General features: G+C 39.9%; 1 protein-coding gene across 6 annotated transcripts in view; it reads left to right on the top strand.

The window, feature by feature from the left end:
- CTNND2 (catenin delta 2) overlaps positions 1-24,505 on the top strand; it is a 471,257-nt gene that overhangs the window by 428,827 nt on the left and 17,925 nt on the right. For 4 of the 6 annotated variants that reach the window (XM_039910616.1, XM_029053896.2, XM_039910619.1 and 1 more), the window contains 3 exons: positions 3,349-3,559; positions 10,349-10,433; positions 18,009-18,074. In XM_039910616.1, coding sequence (XP_039766550.1) covers positions 3,349-3,559; positions 10,349-10,433; positions 18,009-18,074 — 362 coding nt within the window. The remainder of the gene's footprint in view (positions 1-3,348; positions 3,560-10,348; positions 10,434-18,008; positions 18,075-24,505) is intronic. The other 2 variants (XM_039910617.1, XM_007659724.4) reach the window with 1 other exon arrangement.

Genomic DNA, 24,505 nt, shown 5'->3' with positions numbered 1-24,505 from the left:
TATTCTGTTAACTCTTCCACACAGAAATTCCTCTGTGACTGATTAATAATGCATAAGCAGTACACTGTGGCAGCAACAGCTTCCACAATTCAGAGGAGGATTATTTTTAAAAGACACTATCAAGTGTGTGGGATCAGTGTTTATCATCTAAAACACTTGCATCCATCCACAGTGATTTTAAAATCAATTTTTATTAAGATACTCTATCAGGAAGTTTGCAGTTACTGTGCAGTTTGTATTAGGGAAGTACTAAAAACCAAAACTTTCTGAATCTCTAATAATTTGTGGAATTTGAGCACTGTTACTGTGTGCCGAGCACTGTGCTAGGCATTGGAGTAGGTATTAAGATAATCAGGTCAGGCACAGTTTCTGTCCCATGTGAGGCTCACATTAGCCATTCAGTGGACAGTCACTGAAAATAAAATTTCTGACCCAGATCTTCAGTTCTGAAACTACTGTTAAGGTGAACATCTACACAGAAATGACAGCAGAAGTCAGAAGTATGAGCCTATCTAGGGTGGGCCAGTACTGGTAATCCAAGGAGGAATACTTTGACACCAGTTTACAAGGGAGTTCCCCTTCTCCTTCACTCTCCCCCCATTCATTCATTCAATAGTATTTATTGAGCGCTTACTATGTGCAGAGCACTGTACTAAGCGCTTGGAATGTACAAATCGGTCCCCATGAAAGGCCAGTTTAAAGCTCCTAAGGCAAATTCTGGTGTTGATTAAGGTATCACTATAGGCTAAGAGCTGGAATAGGTACTTAGCTTCTCTGTGCCTCAGTTGCCTCATCTGTAAGATGGAGATTGAGACCTTGAGCCCCATGTGACAGAGATTGTGTCCAACTGGATTTGCCTGAGTCCACTCCAGGGCTTTGTACAGTGCCTGGCACATAGTAGCACTTAACAAATGCCATAATAATAATCTCCAGACAGGAGAGCTAATTTTTTCATTCATTCATTGTCGTATTTACTGTGTGAAGAGCACTGTACTAAGCGCTTGAAAAGTACAATTCGGCAACAGATAGAGACAATCCATACTCAACAATGGGCTCACAGAGATCTGGTCATCTTCAGCCTCAAAATAGAACCTGAAATTTCAATGCTGTTCATGAGATTCAGACCGGTTTGTTGTGGGCAGGGAATGTGTCTGTTTATTGCTGTATTGTACTCTCCCAAGCGCTCAGTACAATGCTCTGCACTGTATGAATGAATGAAGGTTAATCCAGTCTACACTGTTGGGGAAAAGGGCTAATTCATACCCTAACTTCTTGGCTCTCCAACAGTATTGGGAAGCTCTCCAAGACCACTGAAGACATTGGCCTTTAGTGGTCTACAAGACATGAGCTTGTTAAGGATGGATATGTGCCTAGGGGAAAAAAAAAGCTTCCTGTAAGGTTTTATTTTTGAAATTAGCTTTTGTGACATGGAAACTGGTTCATTATGCTACCGTAGACATACAACTTGTTTTTCGGGAGAAAATATTACCTTAGCCAAAGATGTCAGGAGTCCATCAAGCTGGGAGATCTGCCCAACCCTAACTTCTTTTCAGTAACTGTAGCCTGGAGCTAGATTACTCCCTTATTTTCTTGCCACTAAAAATTGGGTAGTTGAGTGCATTTTTATTTTTTGGCTGTCATGCTTGATATTTAATCAAATTATTTAAATCCTCTTAAAATGTATCGAATCATGCTGGCCTTATTTTCAATACTGCTCAAAAATCAATTTATTTCTACTTTGGAGAGGCTTTACTGAGCCTACTGATAATTAAGCGGTTTTATTTTTGGAATCATTATTTTGTAGAAACTAAATATATCTCTCCCAAACATCCTCTTGTCCATATTTCCACTCTGTCACTGCCCTTTTGGGCCATTTTAACATTGAATTTTCTGGGCTCAAGCTCAGTTTTCAGTCCTTCATTGAATTCCTTGGGCTTTTCTTGGTACCTACAGATTCTGAGGGACCCTAAGGTGCTAGGGGGAAAAAAAGAAAACCACACTGATGATCTAGGTTAATTATAAGGAGATAATAGCCTCTTAGTGGTGAACATACCATGCTTAGTAAAGCTGTCACTGAGTTTGTTCAAAACTTTTAAACCTCTTCATGCAATCCACCTATAAATAAATGCTGCAGATTAATCATTTTGGTTTATATAAATAATTTGGTATTCTGTCCTAATACTCTTGATAAACAGATATGGTTTGGGAGAAATAAACCTGGAAAATCGTCATGTTTCTGGTGGAATGTTTTCTGAATGTCTTTTCTTAGAAAAGAAAATGTCTTTGCCCTCCACATCAGCTAGAGTCTGTGTCTTGACTTCAGATGGAATAAATGAAAAAGTAGTATAATCTATTCTGGACCAGAGAGGGTTGCTGAGCTGCAGAGCTCAACGAGGTTCTTTCTCTCTGGGGATGAGGCAGATGTCTGTAGGGCTGGCCTGTAAGATTTGGAGAGCTAATCATTTAGGCAGGGCTACTCTTTTCTGTAGGTAAGGGCCTAGTATCAGGTGGGGGCAGATAGAACTCACTGCCCCGGCATACCCAATCCACCAGTCCAATAGGTTTCTCCATCTGGCCTTCTCTCTGCTGCAGCCCCCATTCCGTGGATGAAAATGTCCCTGAAAATCCTGTGAAGACAAGTTCCATGTGGAGGGAGGGTTGCGCACCTTTCTCCAAGAAAGGTGATATTTGCCTCGGGGGACCCATCATAATCCACACTGCACTATGCTCTTAATTCTGCCCAGAACCCCAGCAAAAAACTTTCAGTGGCTAGTGTGTCTGTTTCTATTTGGAAAATATGCGGTTCCTTGTTGATGCATACCTTTGAAGTAATCTGTCTCACTGTCAGTATTGAGTGCCAGTTTGTCAAAGGGACAAGGAGATTTTGGCAGAGTAGTACTTTGCAAACCTAATCTGTGGCTGGACGATCTCCTATGTGGTGGGAGTTTAGCTGTTCATGCAATTTACCTTCAATGTGGAATATTTTTTTCTTTTAAGAGCAAGATCTTTGTCACATATAAACTTGCCCTTGGGTTTATGTTTTATGTTTGTACCCAAGTTGAGGTTTCAGAGCTTGTGTGCGTGTGCACACGTGCAAAGCACAAGCCCATTTCACACAATGTTATTGCTGGTGGCTAAATATGGATAATGGTGACCTTTGTGTCGCATTTCACGATAAGGAATAAAGGATGTCTTTGAGGAGAAGAATGAAGAATTTCATCTGAGAAAATGTCACGTTATTCAGTACATTTGGCATTGTTCTCCTCTCCTCTTGTCCCCACTCTGTACCCACTTAAACTTCCGCCTCCTTCGGACTTCATTTCATCGCTTCCTTTGTCTTTCCCTAAGGCAAGTACGCCATGCGAGATCTGGTCCACAGGCTTCCCGGTGGGAACAACAGCAACAACTCAGCAAGCAAGGCCATGTCCGACGACACGGTTACTGCCATCTGCTGCACTCTGCATGAAGTGATAACAAAAAACATGGAGAACGCCAAGGCCTTACGGGACGCTGGGGGCATCGAGAAGTTGGTTGGCATCTCCAAAAGCAAAGGAGACAAGTGAGTTGTCCAGCCATGAGACACACTTGCATATTTGCCTTGCCTTGGCTAGGTAGTTTATCTTTCTGAATTCATTTGCACAATCGACCATATGCCGTTGATGAGAGGGAAAGGTAAGCAGGAGTGGTTTTAGGCTTTTATGTCAAACTTGACCTATCCAGTGGTTAAAATGGAAAATTTATCCACGATATAGCCTAAATCTTAGTTTCAGTTTGGGGGGGCTGTGTGATTGATAGCAATACAATGGGAGACAACACCAGAGAACTCTGTCAACATTAAAGTAAGAACTCAGCAAGGGGTTGTATTTGACAGTGATGTCACTGTCTCTTGAGAGGTTAACGTGGACTTTTCTGGTGCCGGCATACACTTTTGGACAAGTAGTGAACCCCTGGGGTAGAAGACTGATAAGGAAACCAATTCCTTCTGACCGTTGCTTTGAGAATGGGAGACTTTTTCAGGAAGACAATTTGATTTAGTGATGCCAATTTCAAATTGAGACAGTTTGCGTATTGCCAGTATGATTTCTCTATGAGGCAAATGGAGCTCATTTAGCATCCTGTTAGTCTGAACACAAATCATTTTCCAAGTGTTGCTAATATGTGAAAATTAGTTGTCGTTTCTCCCCATCGTTCAATCAATGGAAAATATTGAGCCCTTGCTGTGTGCAGAGCACAGTATTAAACACTTGAGATTTTGTTTAGAGGCCAAAGGCAAAATTCCTCGAGGAATTTACAAGGTCCCTGAGGTTTGATGGCCTGTGCACCTGTGAGGTGAGCAGTGGTAATGTTGAATGGTCGGTTCCTCCATCAGCCAGAGCCGGGCTAACAGTGCTGTTGAGAGACTGAGGTGGTGAACCGCCTCTCTGTTTGGCACCGATGATGCCATCATTGTCTTTTACGGTCACAGGATTGTGCAGCTTTGGTATTATGGCATTGAGGGGTGTTTCAGAGTAATGATCCAGGGGTCCAGGCTATCCACAATTCCACCCAGCATGCACAGTAGGTCCAATAACGTGGGGACCTTTGTCTATAGAGGCTCCGTTTCTGCGAACCTATCATTTTATCCCCAAACATTCCTGATCTTTATCCACCAGGCCATCTCTCCTTTTGTAATTCTGTCAGCTTTGAAATTGTTTTTCTAACACGGAATGCCAAAGTTAGAAGACAAAACAATTTAGAATGGGTTCTGTTTTTTGTTTTTTTTACATTTTATCATGAGCGATGTTCCAATTATTCTTAGGTACCCCAAAGTTTTAAAACAGTCCCTCATAATAATAATAATAATAACAGTTTTTGTCAAGCGCTTACTATGTGCCAAGCACTGTTCTAAGTGCTGGGGAGGAATACAAGGTAATCAGGTTGTCCCAAATGGGGCTCACAGTCTTCATCCCCATTTTACAGATGAGGTCACTGAGGCCCAGAGAAGTTAAGTGACTTGCCCAAAGTCACACAGCTGACAAGTGGCAGAGCTGGGATTAGAACCCATGACTTCTGACTCCCAAGCCAGTGCTCTTTCCACTGAACCATGCTACTTACCCTATTAAGTTACTGTACAAATTTAACCTGAAATGTACCCTTTGAGCAGCTGTGTAGTAATTTTAATGCCTATTGATTATGTGAGTTATAACTTGTAGAATTGTAGTTAAGATAAACTGTGACCATGCTAGGAAGTAAGGCAATTTTCCCTCTATATAATAACACGAGTAGATCCTAAATACCAAGCATAAATATCAGCACTATGAATTAAATATCTCCCTAGGTTTTTAAGGAAAACATTGAACGCACAATGAACCAAACCCCAAGGAAACAAGAATGCAGCTTTCTGGGTATCAATCAGTAGTATTTATTGAGTACGCTTGCCATGCACAGAGCACTGTATGCAGTACTTGGGAGTATACATAAAAAGTAAAAGACAAAATCCCTGCCCCGGAGGATCTTACAATCTAAGGGGAATAAAATGTATTTGAGCGGATTGTTCAATTAACCTGAACCAGTGCCACTAAAGATTTTTGGAAATGCATTCATTCTTTCAAGACTCTAGAGAATCATTTAGTAAATGAATGTGGCCTAAAAGAGACCTTTAAGGTTATTTCTGCATAGCCAAAGTGAAATAGAGAGTCACACAGTAAGCCAGTGAAGTTAGAAATGTCCATATTGCTAATTCAGATAGTTCAGCACTGCTGAAATCTGCTTTCCCTAAATGAACAGAAGTGTCAGTGTGAAAGGTTCCTCCTTTACTGGGTAATTATCTTGAGTTTTAGCTGAGTAGCCCCAGCCAACTTTATACTCTTGTACCGAAGGATGTAACAGGCCATGAGTTAACGAAGGTCATTCTGATATTTTAAATTTGAATTCAAAGTAGAAAGTGGTCAGGTGGTATCTCTTTCTTTTGGCAGCTGAGTTTATAATAGTTTGTGAAAAATTTGAGCCTAGAGATTAGGTAGCGAATTATCCTTTAGATAATTAGATGGTCAGACTCGTCCAATCTTGCATATATTTTAGCATTTCTTCATTTGTATTCTTCAGGGACCAAAACAGAGTTTGAAATGTGCTTTGTGTTTGTGGTGGGATGACTGCCCACTTTCCTCTGGTGGCTCTTCTCAGCAGTGAGGAGTTTGCCCATGTCTAGATGAACTCCTCAATCTGCTTAAGAAATTAAATCAAGAGCCCACACTGTTACTCCATTGACTTTCCTGCAGTAACTGGCATTTGGCTAATGCTCTCATTGGATTTAACAGTCAGAAAATGATAGCCCGATTATAGGCTTACTCCAGATTTTCTTGAATGAATTCAACGTTGAGTCCAGCTGTCATGTAACTTGTGAAGCATTTTAAATTATTCATTTTTTAGTGAAAATTTAATTTTAGAAGCACCAGACTTAGTAATTGAGCTCATCTTTGCTACTTTTATGAAAGCTTTATAAATTTGCTTCCACCAGATTTTCTTGCCAGGAGGTTGCCGGAAATGAGATAACAAGGTTACAGGTCAAATCGGATCCCTTGCATGTCATAGGGAAATTGTCCCTGTAATGGCATGTCACAGTCTTCGATGCCTGTTAAAACATTCTATTAGACTTGGCTTTGAATATTTTATTTCCCAGCTGAAGGAGGAAAACTAAAGGTTAATGCAAAGGGCCTGTCAGTTCATAAAGCCTCTGTGTTTAGCGCCAACCTTAACCGCAACTCTTACGTTCTCTTTTCCAAAGTGTTTTTACCTTCAAATCATTCATTTTGCACCATTTTAAATGCTAATAATTGAACCTCTGTCTTGTCCCCGTGTAACAGAAGTACATTTGTATTTGCAGTTAGTACAGTTACAAAGGAAATAATATTGAATATGTGACATTACATTGTGTCCTAAAGCAGGAAAGCTATTCACAGTCAATTGTTACTTGCCTCAAAAGAACCATTTATTGTTGTTTCTCTTATAATCACTTGTCATATTAGGGGAAAAAAATCAATATATAGTTACAGTACTTCAAATAGAAGTTGCTATAGCATCAGTCTAATGGATCAAAAATAGAGTATAAAGGGAAGGCAGTCAAAGTCTTTTTTAACCTTCAGAAGTTGTTAGAACAATATATTTACTGGCATTTTAATGGCTACATTTCAGCATGTCATCCATTATGCATTCATCGTCCTTTCTATTTTGTGTCTGTCCGGAGAACTAGAAACCCTAAAATTGCACTGTCACAGAGGAATTTGTGCATAGTAAATACGTTCCAATTCCAATTATCACTGCTTAAATATTAATATAGCTTCCTCTGCTGTTGCTTGCTTATTTTTGGAGACAAATAACTAGCTAGCTAAGATAGGTAAATAATACCTCAAGATAGCTGTCTTTTTAAACTACTGATTATATTAAACATAAACATTTATAAGCTTATCAAAAAAATGAGTTTTCTAACATTGAAATTAGTCAAAATCATCTCTAAATCACAGAAATTCAGTATCTTCTTTCAAACAGAAAACACCATTTTCCGGACCTTTTATCAGGTTCAGGGAGCAGTTCATGAGATCCAAATAATGTCCAATGTATTTTAAATGAATTGGAGATCATTCTCCAACAATAATCTCAAATCAGAATTCTCTACTCATGGGAAAAAATATGCCATTTGAGCTCATTTGGGAGTTTTTTTAAAGGTTAACGAACCAGTGGAAAAGTAATGACATGACTAGCCTTTAGATCCTATTCTCCCCTCTTCCCCCACCCCAATACCTTACAAATAAAGGGAAAAAATTATGAGTCCACTGTAGTGGTTCATCCTCTCTCTTCTGTGCTCTCTGCTTTTGTCCGGGCGAAGTGATTTTTCACCTTGTATAGACTGTCAACTGGCTATTTGCTTTTCTGTGTGAATTTCATATGGGCTATAAGAGCTCTGCGCTACATACCTATAAAATGGCCACTGTGATTATCCTCCAATTTCCCAAGGGCCAGCTAAATATATATATACATATATATATATACATTCATTTTTTCTCCTCCATAATGTTAACAATAATAATAATAATGGTATTTAAGGGCTTACTCTGTGTGCTGGGATAGCTACAAGATAACAGGTTGGGCACAGTCTCTATCCCACAGCAATTTTCGCAGTTTTACACCTAAGGAAACTGGGGCATAGAGAAGTTAAGTGAACTGCCCAAGGTCACCCAGCAGGCAAGTGGTGGAGCTGGGATTTGAATTAGAACCCAGGTCTTCTGACTCTCAGAACTGAGCTTTTTCCACTAGGATATGCTTATTTCCCAACTTTGTACACTACTACTTTCAAGTTACCCACACCACCTAAAGTTATATTTTCTTGTCAGTGTCAAGATACCTATTCTTCCTTTCCTTAGAACAGTATTCTGCATAGAATAAGAACTCAATAAATACCACTGATGGATTGACTGACTTTTCCTCCCATCCTACTCAGTGCCTTGAGTAAATTTCCAGTTTGATCACATTCCCTCTTAGGCGATACAAGATGAAGATGAATTGCTTTTCACTTCTCACTATATTTATAAATAAAATGGTGAAACAAAAGGCAAGTACAGTGCTCTGCACACAGTGAACACTCAATAAATGCTAATTGATTGATTGATTTTGCCAATTTAGAATATTCCAGTAACAAAGTCTGGAAAGTCTGTGCTTACGTGCTTACGTGCATAGCTCTAAAATATGTAATCGATATCAGTTTTTGTCTCCTCCACTAGACTGTCAGATCTTTGAGAACAGGAATCATATCTATTAACTCTATTGTACTCTAAGTGGTTAGTCCAGTGTTCTCCACAGAATAAGCACTCAATACATACTCTTGATAGAATAATACTGTAATAGTGTAACAAAAATACTGATTTTGTGAAATCAGCATGTCAGGCACATGCATCAGAAAATTCTGATCCGTTGTCCCCCAGATGACTGGCAGAAGTGTACCTTCTTCCCCTCTAATAATAATGTTGGTATTTGTTAAGCGCTTACTATGTGCCGAGCACTGTTCTAAGTGCTGGGAGAGATACAGGGTAATCAGGTTGTCCCATGTGCGGCTCACAGTTAATCCCCATTTTACAGATGAGGGAACTGAGACACAGAGAAGTCAAGTGACTTGCCCACAGCCATACAGCTGACAAGTGGCAGAGCAGGGATTTGAACTCATGACCTATGACTCCCAAGCCCCTTGCTCTTTCCACTGAGCCACGCTGCTTCTCTGTAAGCTTGCCGTGGGCAAGGGAAAATGTCTACCATCTCTGTTATACTGTAGTCTCCCAAACACTTAGTACAGTGTTCTCCAACAGTATGTCTTCAGTAAATACTATTGACTGATTGAAAAAAGCCAGGAGAAGAATGACTCTGGGAGAGAGTGAGATGCAGGCAGTGTGGCTACGTCCTGCCAAGTGCCCTGGGGCTGATTCTCCTATTACTGCAGCAGCTCCCTGCCATCCCGTCACTTCCCTCTGCCATGTCAATCAATGCTATTTAGTGAGCGCTTACTGAGCTCAGATCAATATACTAATAAGTGCCCAGGAGAGTGCAATGCAAGAGTTGGTAGACGTGTTCCAATCAGTCAATCAATTGCATTTATTGAGTGCTACTATGTGCAGAACACTCTACTAAGCACTTGGGAGAATACCCTGCAACAGAGTTGGTAGACATGTTCCCTAGCCAAACAAGCCTATAATTTAGAGGGGGAGATAGACATTAATATGAAATAAATTACAGATAGGTACGTAAGGGTTGTGGGGCTGAAGGAATGGGGGGAAAAAGAGAAGCAGCATGGCACAGTGGATAGAGCACGGGCCTGGGAGTCAGAGGGTTGAGGGTTCTAATCCCAGCTCTGCCATTTGTCTGCTGTGTGACCTTGGGCAAGTCACTTGACTTCTCTGAGCCTCAGTGACCTCATCTGTAAAATGGGGTTTGAGACTGGGCACCCCATATGGGACTGAGACTGTTTCCAACCTGATTTGCTGGTCATCCACCCCAGGAATTTGTATAGTGCCTGGTAAACAGTAAGTGCTTAATAAATGCCACTATTATCATTATTATTATTAATAATAAAAAAGGGAGCAAATCCAAGTGCGAGAGAGACACAAAAGTGGGTGGGAGAGAGGAAATGAGGGCTTTTACACTAGATAAAAAAATCTGTTCTGATTTTACACTAGATTTTACAAAGCTGATAGGAGAATGGGCATACTAAAAAACAGATTAGCTTTGAGGTTGTATTGTCTTGTTCAGTGTCTGTCAAAACTGCATTGACTGAGCCTAGCGTGGAGCATTTTCTGTCACTCATCTGCTCTCTCTTTTCTCAATCCAGACATTCTCCTAAAGTGGTCAAGGCAGCATCTCAGGTCCTAAACAGTATGTGGCAGTATAGAGATCTGAGAAGTCTCTACAAAAAGGTAAGAAGATGTACCCTCATGGTCTTCATTTCTTATAAACTATGCCAAAGTATAGCATATTTAGATTGTAATAATAATAGTAATAGTAATTGTGGTGTACAGCTTAACAGGGTGGTTTAACAGTAATTTAAAATTCACCTAATATATAAATGATAGGTCAAGGACGAGTATGAGAATCTAAATATCAGGTTTATCCACCCATGAAAGTACCTAAAGCTCATTTAAACAGCGAAAGCTCCACCTACCTCCTAGCAAAAACCCCATTAAAACTGATACATACTGCTAAACACTTTTACTCTTACTAATGAATAATTGAAGAATGAATAAACATGAAGATAAATTTCCCTTAATCACCTGGAAATGATAATAAAATCATAGAAATTAGAGTTGTCAGTGATGCAACAGGTTATGTAGGCTGACTGTCGGGCCAGTATAGAAGATTGTCTCATTCAGCAAAACCTTGTGACCAAACTCATAAATGTCTTTGAAAAACAGTTAAGCCTCAGAAAAAACACTGGGGTTCACAGAATTTTCATCTACCATACACAGTCACACAAACTATTTTATGCAGCCCTCTCCATGCCTTTATGCTTACACAATCCACTCGATAGCCCAGATTCCTAGAGCCAAGCCCTAGTCGCCAAATCACTCTCCTATATCTACACAATGTTATATATAGATGGTACAAATATACACAATATGTGGTGTGGTATACATCCAAGGCGTTCCCCATCACACATACACAGGATAAAGACACCAACTCTTCTCTCCCTCCAGTAGAAATTCCTTGAGGATACCGATCCAAGGCTCATTCTCTGCAGCTTCACTGTTTGACTCTCCCATATTCCTTCTCCATATATGCCTACCCCTTCCACCGCAGCTTATGATTCTGAGGAAGAGAGGGGAGTGCTGGAGTGTGACACTGTCAGGAAACTCAGTGTCTCTGGATTTGGCAGCTTGAATTGGGCCAGGGACCAGAATCCCTTCCTTTGTTCCCAGAGGTCTTATGTGAAAACGTTTAAACACTTTTAGGGAACTTAGGGGGAAGGAGCAGGTGGGAAAAAAATGGGTTTACCTCAGGGGCGAGGAAAAAATTTCACATCCATGTTTCAAGCTTTATTTAGTAAGAGTAGGAATATCATCTATTGAAAGCCCTACAGAACTTCCAGTACTCCTTTGGGAAATTACTTCACCTTCTAATACTTATCAATAGTACAAGAGAGCACATATTTCCCTAACTTAATTTTTGAATGTTTACTAAATGTGAGAAAATGAAATAGTAGAACAATATAATTTTTCTTTGAACAGCATTCTGATGATTAGGGTTTTCAATGGATTTTGAAATTGAAGACACTGTTCTGAGATGGGCTCTGAGAACTCTTTCAGTCATATGACTAATTTTTAAAGCCTTTATTTTCATCCTTGTTTTTTAGTCTTTTGATTTATAGACAGGAACATCATTGGTAGCTTTTACCCTGATTGTTTATGTATATAGACCAAATATTGGACCCTGAATAGAGACATTATTTCCTTATTCTTGATTCACTTCCATTTTGGGGTATGACTCCTATCAGTCCTACTCTAACTTAACCTAGCAGTGTGACAGCAACCTGAGCCAGGAATCTGGGTTCTAATCCCAGCTCTGTTACTTGTCTGCTGGGTGACCTTGGGCAAGTCATTTCATTTATCTGTGCCTCAGTGACCTCATCCGTAAAATGAAGATTAAGGCTGTGAGCCTCATGGGGGACATGGACTGTGTCAACCTGATTAGCTTGTATCTACACCGATGCTTAGTACAGTGCCTGGCACATAGTAAGCACTTAAATTCTATTTTAAAAAAATCAAAAGCCAAGAATCAGTGACCAGACTGTGAGCTGGACTGTGTCAACCTGATTAGCTTGTATCTACACCGATGCTTAGTACAGTGCCTGGCACATAGGAAGCACTTAAATTCTATTTAAAAAAAATCAAAAGCTAAGAATCAGAGACCAGACTGTGAGCTCCCTCTAGACTCTGAGCTCTTTGGGGGCAGGAATGGGTCTGTTGTTATATTGCACTTTCCCAAGTGCTTAGTACAATGCTTTGAACATAATTCCAGTTGTCGGCAGGAATTGTCTCTCTTGCTGAACTGTCCGTTCCAAGTGCCTAGTACAGTGCTCTGCATACAGTAAGTGCTCAATAAATATGATTGAATGAATAGAATAGTCCCAAATCAGAGTCTTGGAAAAAGGCCTTTTCCTAATTTGAAAATAATGCTGGCATGCATTTATTAAGGTTCTCTGTCATGAATGTTGGAAAAGATTACAACTCTCTCTAAAGACTCTTCACATTTCAAGTAAAAAAAAAAGGCTTTAATGTGTGAAGTTTTCTTTTGAGGAACCCAATTCTCCAATTCTTCTAAAGTTTCAATTGTTTCTCTGTTGTGGATTGAAGGAACACTAACCTTTGTTGTTCTCTCTGCCAAAGAGCCTGGATGGGTCACTTAAATACTCTTGAAATTTGAACTCTTCCTGCTTCCATAATGGTTGGAAGTTTCACTAAGTTAACTAGGGAATACAACCTATTTTGCTGTGTGTGTCACTGATTGAAATGCCAACCAATTCTGTTATTTAGAGACTCATTTTTGTACCCTTTCTTTGCCCTGCTTTCTGCTATCCACCAAGCAGGTCACTATTCATTAGCATTTTTCCCTTCTCTTTCAATCCACCTTCGGAAGGAAACCGAACAATAGGGAAGTTCTGAATTACAGATGAATTCATTGATTCATTCATCCCTGTATGATTTAGGTAATTGAGAAGTGGTGGTAACTGAGTTGACTAGATCAAGATAATTTCCCCTTCCATTTTTGGGGATGTGGCACCGTGATTTTACTTTCCTTACGCAGAAAACCCACACTTACTTCCAAACCCAAATATTCAGATTGGTATTTGAACAATCTCAAAATGAAATACTAGAGACAGCATCCAAAACCAGGGGGAAAACCCCATGACAAACTATTTACTAGAAACACAGAAAAATTACTTGAAATCCTTTAATTGGTGGACTGGTATTACAACTGATGTCTTTCATCTCTATTTGCTTCTGTCTCTGTCTCCTTTCTTCTTATCTTTCTAATTATGGTGTTTGTTAGAGTGTGCCAGACACCATACTAAGCACTGGGGTGTATACAAGCTAATTGGTTTGGACACAGTCCCTGTCCCCTCACAGTCTCACTTCCCATTTTACCAGATGAGGTAACTAAAGCACAGAGAAGTTAAATGACTTGCCCAAGGTCACACAGCAAGTGGCGGAGTGGATTAGAACTCATGACCTTCTGACTCCCATGTCCCAGCACCAGCCACCACACCATGCTGCTTTCTACAATTGCTAAATCTGATTTTTTGGCCTGTCAATCAGTCAATCGATAGTATTTTGGGAGTACTTACTCCTTGCAGAGCACTGTTATTAAACTCTTGAGAGAGTACAATTGCTTTGTTAGCTACAATCCCTGCCCTCAAGGATCTTATAATTTAACAAGGGGGACAGACACAAAATAAAGTGAAGAAAAGGGTACTAAGAGTTGTGCTAAAACATAACTGAAAATGAAGTTTCTCATACTTCTCCACTCCTGGGACTAAGTAGGCTGCTTCCTTGGGCTGAGATCTAATGCAAATTGTAAGTACTCGGTACTTGATTTTTCTAGAATTCATTTCAAAGAATGAACTATTCCACAACATTATCTTTCAGTAAAGCACATAGTGCAACAAGTTGAAATTTATTTTGGGGGAAACAAAGATGAATAATGTAAAACCTCACTTTTGTGTAAAGTGTTTACAGCTTGCTGCCTTGAAATTGTGCAAAATGCTAAAAAAAAAAAAGGCAGATTAAATGTGACCCCTGTCTAAATTTCTTTCTGAGAGTTCTAGTTTTGAAGTGGCTCCTCTAACTATGAAGTGTGAAATGTTCCCAAGGTGTGAGATAGCAAGATTGGTGTATAGATTCTCAGTGCTGTTTGGGGGCTGGAAACTCTATTGAAAATTAAAACAGGCAACATATAGCATTCTCCTTTTAGGAACACAGAGCCATTTTGAAGCTGTAATAAATTGATTGATATGGCGCCTATCTCCCAAAGATTGCAAAGTGCCTGATGTGGTGCTTTTATTCTTATAAAATCCCTGAGAGCAGACAGAAAGTGTTCTTATCATCTCCATCTTACAGATGGGGAAATACCACAGCAGAGAGAAAAAAAATTGGCTTTGGCTTATTCTGAGTGTCATTCTATCTTATACTAGCTTGATGCTTCTGTACCATGAGTAAGCTTTTAAATTCCTTTTCGTGACATTACTGAAGCACTGAGGGCTTGGGTTAGCAGCAGTGACCTTTAATTTAATGATATGGAAAATTAAAATGTATTTTCTTAACAAGAAGTTCATATTTCTCTTCATTTGCAGTGAACTTTGCTGAGATCCGCATGTGAGCTCATGTGTATATGGCAAGCTTGTATTTTTTCACAATCATAAATATTTTAATCACATCTAAATTAAAGTAGGCTGCCTTCCCGATGAGCCATCTTTAGGACCAAAAAAGTCTGACGCCCTATGCCTGATTTTTCAAATATTTCTGCTCTTTCTAACTACTCTCGCTCCTGAAACTGTAGCAGGTGTAAATTAAATCGAGAATAATTTTTAGGGCGATGACAGGTATTTTCTTTTGGACCAAGTAAATTCACTTCTGATCAAAGAGGTTCCCTGGAAATTATTTATGATCGTGTGTGGACCATTCTTGTCCTCCTCGGGTACATTCTCTGTTCTCTGTGACTCTCCATGGAGAGAGAAGCAGCCTAGTAACTCTTCCAATTTTAACATTTCCCGACCTAAAGCCAGCGGTTGGAATGTACACATTTTATAAGCAGAGAACTTGACCCTAGTTTGGGCTGTACTTTCCCAACATTTAGTTCAGTGTGTGTACTCAAGTAAGTAAATACCACTATTCTATTATTAATCAGCAGGAGCTGCTGAGAGGTTGGGAATCCATCCTCTGGTCTGGTCATGATGATTTTGAGTGAGGCTAATAAATCCCAGATTGACCAAAGTGATTTGGACCATAGACAGTCACGGGCAGGGGTAGAGATTAGAACCCATGCCATCAATCCAGTAATAATTTTGGTATTTGTGAAGTGCGTAACTATGTGGCAAATGCTGGGATAGATACGGAATAATCGGAGGAGTTGCAGTCTCTGTTCCACATGGGGCCAACAGATTACATGTGGCTATCATTTTCAGAGAAAATATTTCCTAAACTTTCATATGATCACTTCAAAACATCTGAAGGAAGTCAGAGAAGTACTTTTAAGTGTAATAAGGGTAAAAATTTGTTGGCTGTGTGCTTTCATTGTCAATTTTTTTTTTCCTGATCACTGAATACCATGTGTATCATGAATACTTAGTGTAGTTCTGAAAAAGCCAAGCAAAACAAAGATGTCAGCTCTTGAACTGAGAACACAGTTCCCATATCCTATAGAGGAATATTGTAATGGATATTTAGGAGAGAAATAAGAGAAAGTACTTTTAAAAGTCTGGCATTTTGTTGTTTGAAAAGATAATATTTAGTTGTGCATAATGTAGCAGTAGATGATAATGAGCTGGGAGGTAAATCTAAGACACAATGTTCATGGTTTCCTATGGCTATTTTATTTATTGCATTAGATCCTGCCACTATTGCACTCACAAAACAAGAAATCAATAATTAATTATGGATAAGTAAAGTAATACCTGACTGATTTCCTCAAATTCCCTGAACCAGACTAGGTATCGTGCAGTTTTTCACTTGAACAACTTCTAGTAGTTTGTCTCGTCTTGGTAGATCAGCCTCCTACACTATGTATCTTGCCGGTGAAAATCTGGAGCACAAATGCAAAATCTCTCCAGAGATTAGTCACTTCTTTCCTATTTAGTTGCAAGGAGATATCACCAGTAAAACAGGGCTTGAATCTCAAGAGAATTGGAAAAATAGCGTGAGGTAGAATAAATGGGAAAGCACAACCCTATCCAAATTCTGGTTTAGGATCTTGAACCTTTAGAGAGAGGAGATGGAAATCTTTTAATATATCACCTGGCATGTTGGCATTTTGAGGATTAATGCTTTTGGCTTTCAAAGTTTCTTAGATAGCTATGATAGCAATAAGTCCTACAGAAATGAGGTAAACTACTCGATTTCGAGAAGTCATTTCATCAAAGAAATTGCCAGAACAATGTTTATTTTCTGTTCAGTGCCAGATAATTTTGCTCTGGTAAAAACAAAATGGAACCTTTTGATTTGATTTTTGTGATTATTATTCCGCTTATAACTAGACCCTAAATGCATGCTGATATCTAATGCTTTTCAAGTTCAAAGTTTCTAGTTTTACCTTTAAAATTATATGATGACAAATTCATATTACAGATGAAAGCATGAGGGATAAACTTTGCCCTGATAATCACATTTTCTGCCAAAAATAATCTGCCCACTTTCTCTTTGGTTTTATTATCAGCACATATCTTTCATGAGTTCTGCTCCTTCTGAGACAGCTCACAGGCACTGCAGACTCTCCAGTACCCATCCAAGATACAAAGGCATATGGGGGTACCCAAAAAAAATCAATGATGCAAAAGTGGAAATCAATGCACATGACAGTCCCTAAAACAAGAAAGTATGGAGAACGATAAATCACAGAGGCTGCTAGGATACATCAGAAAGTCATAGGAAATCCTACACAGCAGTAACAAAATACAAAATTTCCTTTATGCCTCCACTCCTTAATTTGTCTCATTCCCTGAAAAGAATCTGACACACACACAGGCACATAAAGGCCCTGGGGCAAAAAGAATAATCTAGTGGGTAAAAAAACAAGGCCTGAAAGCCAGAAGACCTGTTTCTGGTTGCTCAGCTTGCTGCCTGAGCAAATCATCTCAATCAATCAACCGTATTTATTGAATACTTAACTGTGTGCAGAGCACTGCATGAAGCACTTGGGAGAGCACAATATAATAGAGTTGGTAGACATGATCCCTGTCCTCCAGGAGCCACAATCTTATCTTGCCATCAGCAGTCAAGCTACAGGTAAATCTCGGAGCAACTCAAGACCTTACAATTGCACAAGGAACTTTATTTGCCTTTGGCCCATCTCCCAAGAGAATAATTTGGAAAGTTCTGTGTGCTCCTTAGGAAAAAAAGCCTGGGAATCTTTAATATCTGTAGAGTAATCTCTGCTCACCGATGTGGGAGCAGATCGAGTGTTTTGCTTCAGAGCAGCAAAGGTGTAAAGCACGGTCTCTGACGTAACCACAGAGACAGGGAGTGAGTCAGAAAGTGAGAACAAGGTGGAGGAGCGGAAGCGGGGTGGCACTGGGAGAGAAATGATGTGAGACAGGAAGTGAGAAAAGAGATGGAGATTAAGAGATGAAAGAAAAACAGGGACTTGAGCCGAAGATAGGTGAGACTGCCTGACTTTCTGAATGGGAAAGAAAGAGCAAGTGGCATTAATTCAACTTAATGTTAAAGACCTTGCATTATCCATGACCTCCTGCTTGTGTCATTTTGTCTTATTGTTTCCTTTAGCATGCACCCAATGGATGGCAGGCCACACATTCAGTCAGCTCTTTAGCAGCTAAAAAGGAAAATCTGGTTAGTGTCCAATCCCTTTCCCTGGACTCTTTGGTTCTCTCTTCCTTAATTTTGTGCTATCCCTCCCATCTGCAGTGTTTCCATTCCATCCCATCACATCCGTGATCTACAACATTTTGAAATTGAATTGCCCAGGTATCTGCTGGCAACTTTGATGTCATCTTGACTCCTCTCTGTTGTTGTCCTCCCACATTGTGTGGCTCTAAATCAGCTGGGTTTTCCTCCACAGTTTTGCCTAGGTTTGCCCCCTTCAATCAGTGGTGTTTACTGAATGCTTACTGTGTGCATAGCACCATACGCGGCACTTGGGAGAATACGGTATAGCAGAGTTGGTAGACACACTTCCTTCCCACCTTCTCCACCTTTTCAGCTACCAGGAGGGTTCAACTCACTTCAGCCTTCTTACTGGTCCCTCTGCCTCCAGCCTCTCCCTCGTCAGCCTAACCCACTCTCAACGTCTTCCTAAAAGACTGCAGAACTTTCTCACAATCTCCCAGTACCCATGTCTCCCTGCACAAGCAATTCCCGACCATTGCCTTCAAAACTCTCCTAGTTTTCTCTTCCTTCCTTATCTTTACGCTCAATTGGCTCCCATCCTAACCACCTACCTATATATTTGCAATTGACTGGGGAGTTTAAATCCCATTGGCTTTTCTCCTAAACAGTGTCCTTTGTGGTCAGAAAAGGGGTAGGAAAATATAGTATAATACTGTATAAAACTCATTTAACCTTTATATAAAGCATACACACTTACAAAGATGATACCACTGATGAAGTTTATCTACGAGAGCTAACGAATACTGTCTACACAAAGACTGTGCGTAACAGGACTTTGTAGTGTTAGTATACACCAGTGCCAGGCAGTATTTTCATTGTCATGTGTCTCATGATCCTCTTAAAACTTCTGCTCAAAAAGAGCCACTCCTTTCTAGTTTGTAGTTTGTCAGCAGATAGTCTGCTGCGATGATTGTCCCGTGAATTTTGGTTGTGATGTCATGCTGTCTGAGGTTGCTCTTAACTAAATTCTCAAAGCTGCGATTTGGGCAGCCTACTGTCATGTGTTCCCCTCCCCTGCTGTGTTGAGATGTGTAGAGCTGCCATCCTGGTAGAAGAACTTCCTGGACTTTGTTGCTGCTATCCAGGCTTGCCACTTAATGTGCAGCATGGCTAGTGACAGTGACGGAAGAGTTCAAGGGGCTAAGTAAGGCATTTGTGATGAGAACAGGACTAATGACCAGGAAGAAAACGTTATAACCCTACAGCTCTGAAGATATTTAGTTAGGGGTGATGCCTGATGCCTTGTTGCTGCCAGTTTGTCACCTGTTGGTAGGTCTGTCTAACCCTTTGTATAAAAAAGTAGTGTTCTTGTGATCACGGCCCATCATTGTGGGGGTGCAGGAGCAAAGATGCAGCTTTACTACAGGAAGTGGGATGCATAAGGGGGTTTATAATTCTATTACGTCAGGTCTTCAGTCAGTGGACAAAGTTATAAAAATATGAAAAGCATCTGATGGGCTTATTTTCCGATAGCTCTTAACAATGGGACAATATGTTGCCAGTGAAGACCTGGCCTTGTTTTGCATCACTGTGATGAGACAAGACTTAATTCATATAAGCTTTCTATATTAAACACAATGTCTCACCGATGTAGCAGCTCCATTTAATGTGATAGGTGAGCCAACGAAGGATGACGTGCCTAAAAAATGGAGAGTAATTTGTGGGTTGGTTTTTTCACACTCAGTTTTTCCTGCATTATTATTTCTTCTTTTCCTCTAAAGATGCTAACCTTTCCCGCTATCAGCCTATTTATCCATTCCTTGCCCTCCTGGTAAAGGCAGTCACCTTTTCGAGGGCATCAGGGCCTTAACTTAATAGATAAATATAATAGAAGTGGATTTCCAGGCTAATTACTTCAACTTTAAACCATGTAATTTAGCCTGAATTTCCTTACGGCTGGGACTGTGTCATCTCGAATATTTCACAAAGCAGTGAACACACTGTCAGCATTTTAAAAATAACGAACCAGGAAAAATAGAACATTTACAATTAAACTAATTTTGTGGCCCAAAATTGCTATTTACAATTCAGATCGATTTTTAGATATGCAATCTTTGCTAGAATCAGAAGGATCCAGCCATATTTTGTGGTTCCAAAAGAAACCTCTCCAATTCTTTTTTGACACTTTCCAAGATGTGTGCTGGTCCACTCTACAGGCAATCTGCCAACCTTCTCTGAAGGCAGGAGAGGAGTTCAGGGTAAGGAGCCTGGTTTGCTGGAGGCCCATGTTGTGATGAGGGCTCAGAAAGCTGCTGGAGCCCCAGGAAGAGCTACAATCTTAGTGCCTGACTCATCCAAACATCAGAAAGCCCATCCCTCTTTGCCCTCATGTTCTCCACTGATTTTGTTCTTGAGGATCACTAATGAGGACAGTTGGGGCAGAGGGTCGTGTCATTTGATCACTGGAATGTGCAAAAGTATCTTGCAGATTACTTTTCATTTTAAACCTGGATATATAATTGAAAATTTCAGGGCAAGGAAATATGTTTTTAAGACTCTGTTATTTAGAGGGCACATGTAAAATAATGCAGAACATCCTGAACAATAGGACTGTAAATTAACTGCTTTTCTACCTGAGAAGACAACTCAGCTTCAATCTTGCTATCAGTCTCAGTCAGTGGTATTTGTTGAGCACTTGAGCTCAGTGTGAGCAGGAAGTGTGTCTAACAACTCTGTTGTATTGCACTCTCTCAAGAATTTACTACAGTGCTCTGCACACTGCAAGCACTCAATAAATATGATTGATGTGTGCAGAGCACTGTTTCTAGGTGCTTGGGAGTGTACAAAACAGCAGAGTTGGTAGACATGTTCCATGGCCACAGCTAGACTATGACCAAGGAATTTGCTGCTCATTTGGTAAAGGCTTATTGAGTGAAATTTTTTCTTTGATTAGGGTGATTCCATCCTGGAAGTTAAAATAGAAAAGGGCATGGTGATGGTAGATTCTCTATCCTGCTCTTGCAACAATTTTGGGGTGGCCAAGGAGAGGGAAAGGAAAAGTGAAAACTGAACAAGGAGTACAGTGATGCTTTCAAATGCCAGGTTACTCCTACGTAACTGGAAATAGCACAAATTCAACATTTGCTAATATTTGTGTGCCTTAGGTTATGTCATGAACTGTGATTGGGCCTATCAGAAGCATCATAAAATTTGCTTCAAATCTCCTTCTCCTCCTCCTCGCATGACCTGTCCCCACTTTTACTTTTGCCTGTGGAAATAGTTGTCGGTTCAATGGGATGGTGCCCCAGACATATTCCCCAAGGCAAATACAAGTTTTGATTGTTAATTGAGGATCATCCTTCAATCTGGATGCAATAGGGTTTTATGGTTGAAGGAGCTGTAGGTGCATGAAAGATGCAGGTAGCTCTCTATCCCAGACTGTCAAAGAGGCTGCCTTAATTAAATTTAAAGTTGATGGAAAACCAAAAAATGGTAGATGTCATGATCTAGGTATTAAATATGAAAGCTGAGGGTGTACTAGTGAAATTCACCGTCCTAGTAGGGAAAAGAAGGATATCATTTGAAATGGAATCAATTAAAGGCCTTCAATTTAGTGCCTCTGCAGAACTAGTAGAATGGTAGACGAGCAGAGATTTGGCATTTCCTCAGTTTCTTGTGCTTTCAACTGCCATCCATTAACTCCTGGCAGTGAACAATGGCATACTCTGCTAACAAAATTACATTCAATTTCTTTCCAATCTGTCAAGTCTTTTAGGTTTTATACCTTCATTAAAACAAGCTGATGGCAGGTAAAGTGGTTTCTGAAAAGCATTTTCGTAGCCTTTCCCATTTAAAGATAGTCCTATTTCTCTGCCCAAGACCCTTATAATGCACTGTACCTTTAAGTATCCAAATCAATTTAATTAAATTTCATTAGAAGCACTAGACCTGAAACAAACTAATGAAAGCAACCAGCACATCAGGTGATATTTATTTCCACATTAAATTGAAAATACTCCCTTTTGGCTCTTCAAAATTAGTTTAAATATTTAACACTAACCGCTTTTGGAATCATTGATGGGAATGGCTTTAATGAATCTTTTACAAATCGTTTTCCTCCAAGAAAACAAGAAGCTAGTTTTAAGGTGAAGCCTGAAGATTGCCTTTATGAATGTAGTACTGCTGCTTTTTTTCCCTCTGTCTCTCTCTCTCTCTAAAAGTCTGTTATAACTCCCTTAAAATGGTTTCCTGCTTTTGAGGATGACTGATTGGGATTAGCACCCTTTCTGAGCCCAGTTACTACATTCAGGCAAATTTGTTGTTCCATCTAAAAAGAGGAGAAAGCCTGATGAGTGAGTCACTGATCATGAATGAAATGTCTTCTGCTTCTTTCTGGCCATTTATGCATGTTTTCAAATTGTGATTTCCACTTGCAAAAGAGGCTAATATATTGATGGAAGTTACACTAGATGTAAGCTTTAGGAAGAGAGAGGTAAATGGAGATTAGCTTTGTGGATTTTCTCAACACGCTCTTGTGTACTTAAACTCTTAAAGGGAAAATTACCCCAAAATGCAGATCCAGAAATCCAGCAAGTTTAGTTTTTAGGTTCAGTGCTGGTCCTCTTTGGTATGATGTTAAGAGAAGCAAATCTCGAGGAAGCTTAAGTACACCAAAAAATCTAAGATCACCCAGGCACACAGAGATGAGCTGAGGACTTTTTCACTCCAGAATAGGCAGGTACACCCCTTTCCTTTTTTGGTGAGCTTTATGAGGGAGGACAGCAGGCCCACAGACTGCTCCTCAAGCCTACATTTATCCCCATATCCCAAAGGATGTGACACTCCATTGATAGTCTCTTGCAATTAGTCGCATGCAGTAGGAGGAGGAGGGAGTGATGTTGGAAGTATCAGTGGAAATTGTGTGGGCCATGGAGTTTTCAAAATTCGGCAGGTCTGTAAGTGTTCTATTTGTCATGTTGGGTTAGGAGGGAAGCAGATTTTAGACCTAGGACCATTGAGATGGATCACGACTTTATGATTTGCCTGCTGTATCAAACTATATTTCTTTTTAGCTCTATTGGATCATCTCATAGTGTTCAGTTGTGAGCACATCTTCCAGAAGGCAGAGATCATTTTCAAAGCAAAAGCTATTTTGTAAAGGAATAGCTTTTACTTGAAGTACAAAATTGTAAGGCCATCATGCACTGTAAATGAATAGGCAAAACTAGAAAGATTATTTAAAATATATAAATAACTATTTCAGTGGGATATTCAGTTGAAACCAGTCCAGTCAATGACAGCAGGAGGAAGTTTGCACGCAAGGATAAGTTATAACTCTTGTTCTGACCCAAACCTGCCCTAGGCTTCTGGGAATTCTAAGCCCTAGTTGTTAGTTTTGGTCCTTTGCCAGGGCTTAGGGAAAAGGCGGAAATGAGCAGAGGATCATCAGAAAGATCCAGGACAAAGAGGGGGCAAGATGGAAGGTATGAAGCAGCAGGGAAAATCACAGGGAGGGGTCAGATTTGCCTGGCCTGGATTATTTACCCAGTTTTTTTCAGTTTCAAGCCTCGTACAAAGACAGATGTGCTATGTTCCTGCTACAGTCTGCTTCCATTCTCCTTTTCAATCTCCCCCAAAGCCCTAAAAGTTTTTGTGTTTGACAGTCCAGTCCAGAGTTCTAATACTCCTGAGAAAGTTACTAAAACAGTCCTGAACTGTAGCTAACCTTAAATGGCTTGGTCGTGCATTTAACAAAGTGAAGGTCACCATGTTATGTCTTCAGGGGAAACCATATATCTGGACAGATGAAATCGGCCTGCACAACTTTCTTTTTGATGCAAGTTACTCCCATAGTTCATGACCTTATCAAAGTGTTTTCTCATACTTTATGTTCCTCTTTGTTGCCATATTATTCTGTGTTCTCTAAGTTAAAACTTAAAATTTTCATTGGAGGATCTATAGGCCCATGGTTAACCAACAAATAAAATTATACAATTCAGAGACAAATATCTAAAATTAGGCTATTGAAAAAACAGATAATGATCAGCTTGGACTCCAGTAGTAAATACCATGCCAGAAGGGAAGCATATCAAAACCCAGCAAATGGGATCTCAGACTATGCTGAGAGGACAGGAAGAGGATAAAATCTAAGAACTTGAGTTTATTCTGGGTGACTACTTAGAGTTCAATGCTTAGCACTTCTTTTCTTTGTGGATTTTCATCTCTCTGCACTTGAAACTGAAGATGGTTAAACTGTTTCCAGTTTAAAATGTTAAAAATGAAAACCAATTTGAGGAGCTGATACTCTGTTTTCGACAGTCCGACTATGTCTTAAACAGTAGAGCACAACTTCTAGGTCATTCTCCTGCTGAAGGTGAATGACAAGATTTAGAAGATTTCCATCCATCCTTATCCAAATTGAGGCTTAACTGCCC

Source organism: Ornithorhynchus anatinus, chromosome X3, assembly GCF_004115215.2.
Source record: "Ornithorhynchus anatinus isolate Pmale09 chromosome X3, mOrnAna1.pri.v4, whole genome shotgun sequence".
Classification (NCBI taxonomy): Eukaryota; Metazoa; Chordata; class Mammalia; order Monotremata; family Ornithorhynchidae; genus Ornithorhynchus; species Ornithorhynchus anatinus.
The sequence above is the reverse complement of the archived record's forward strand: the minus strand, read 5'-3'. Positions and strand labels throughout refer to the sequence as shown.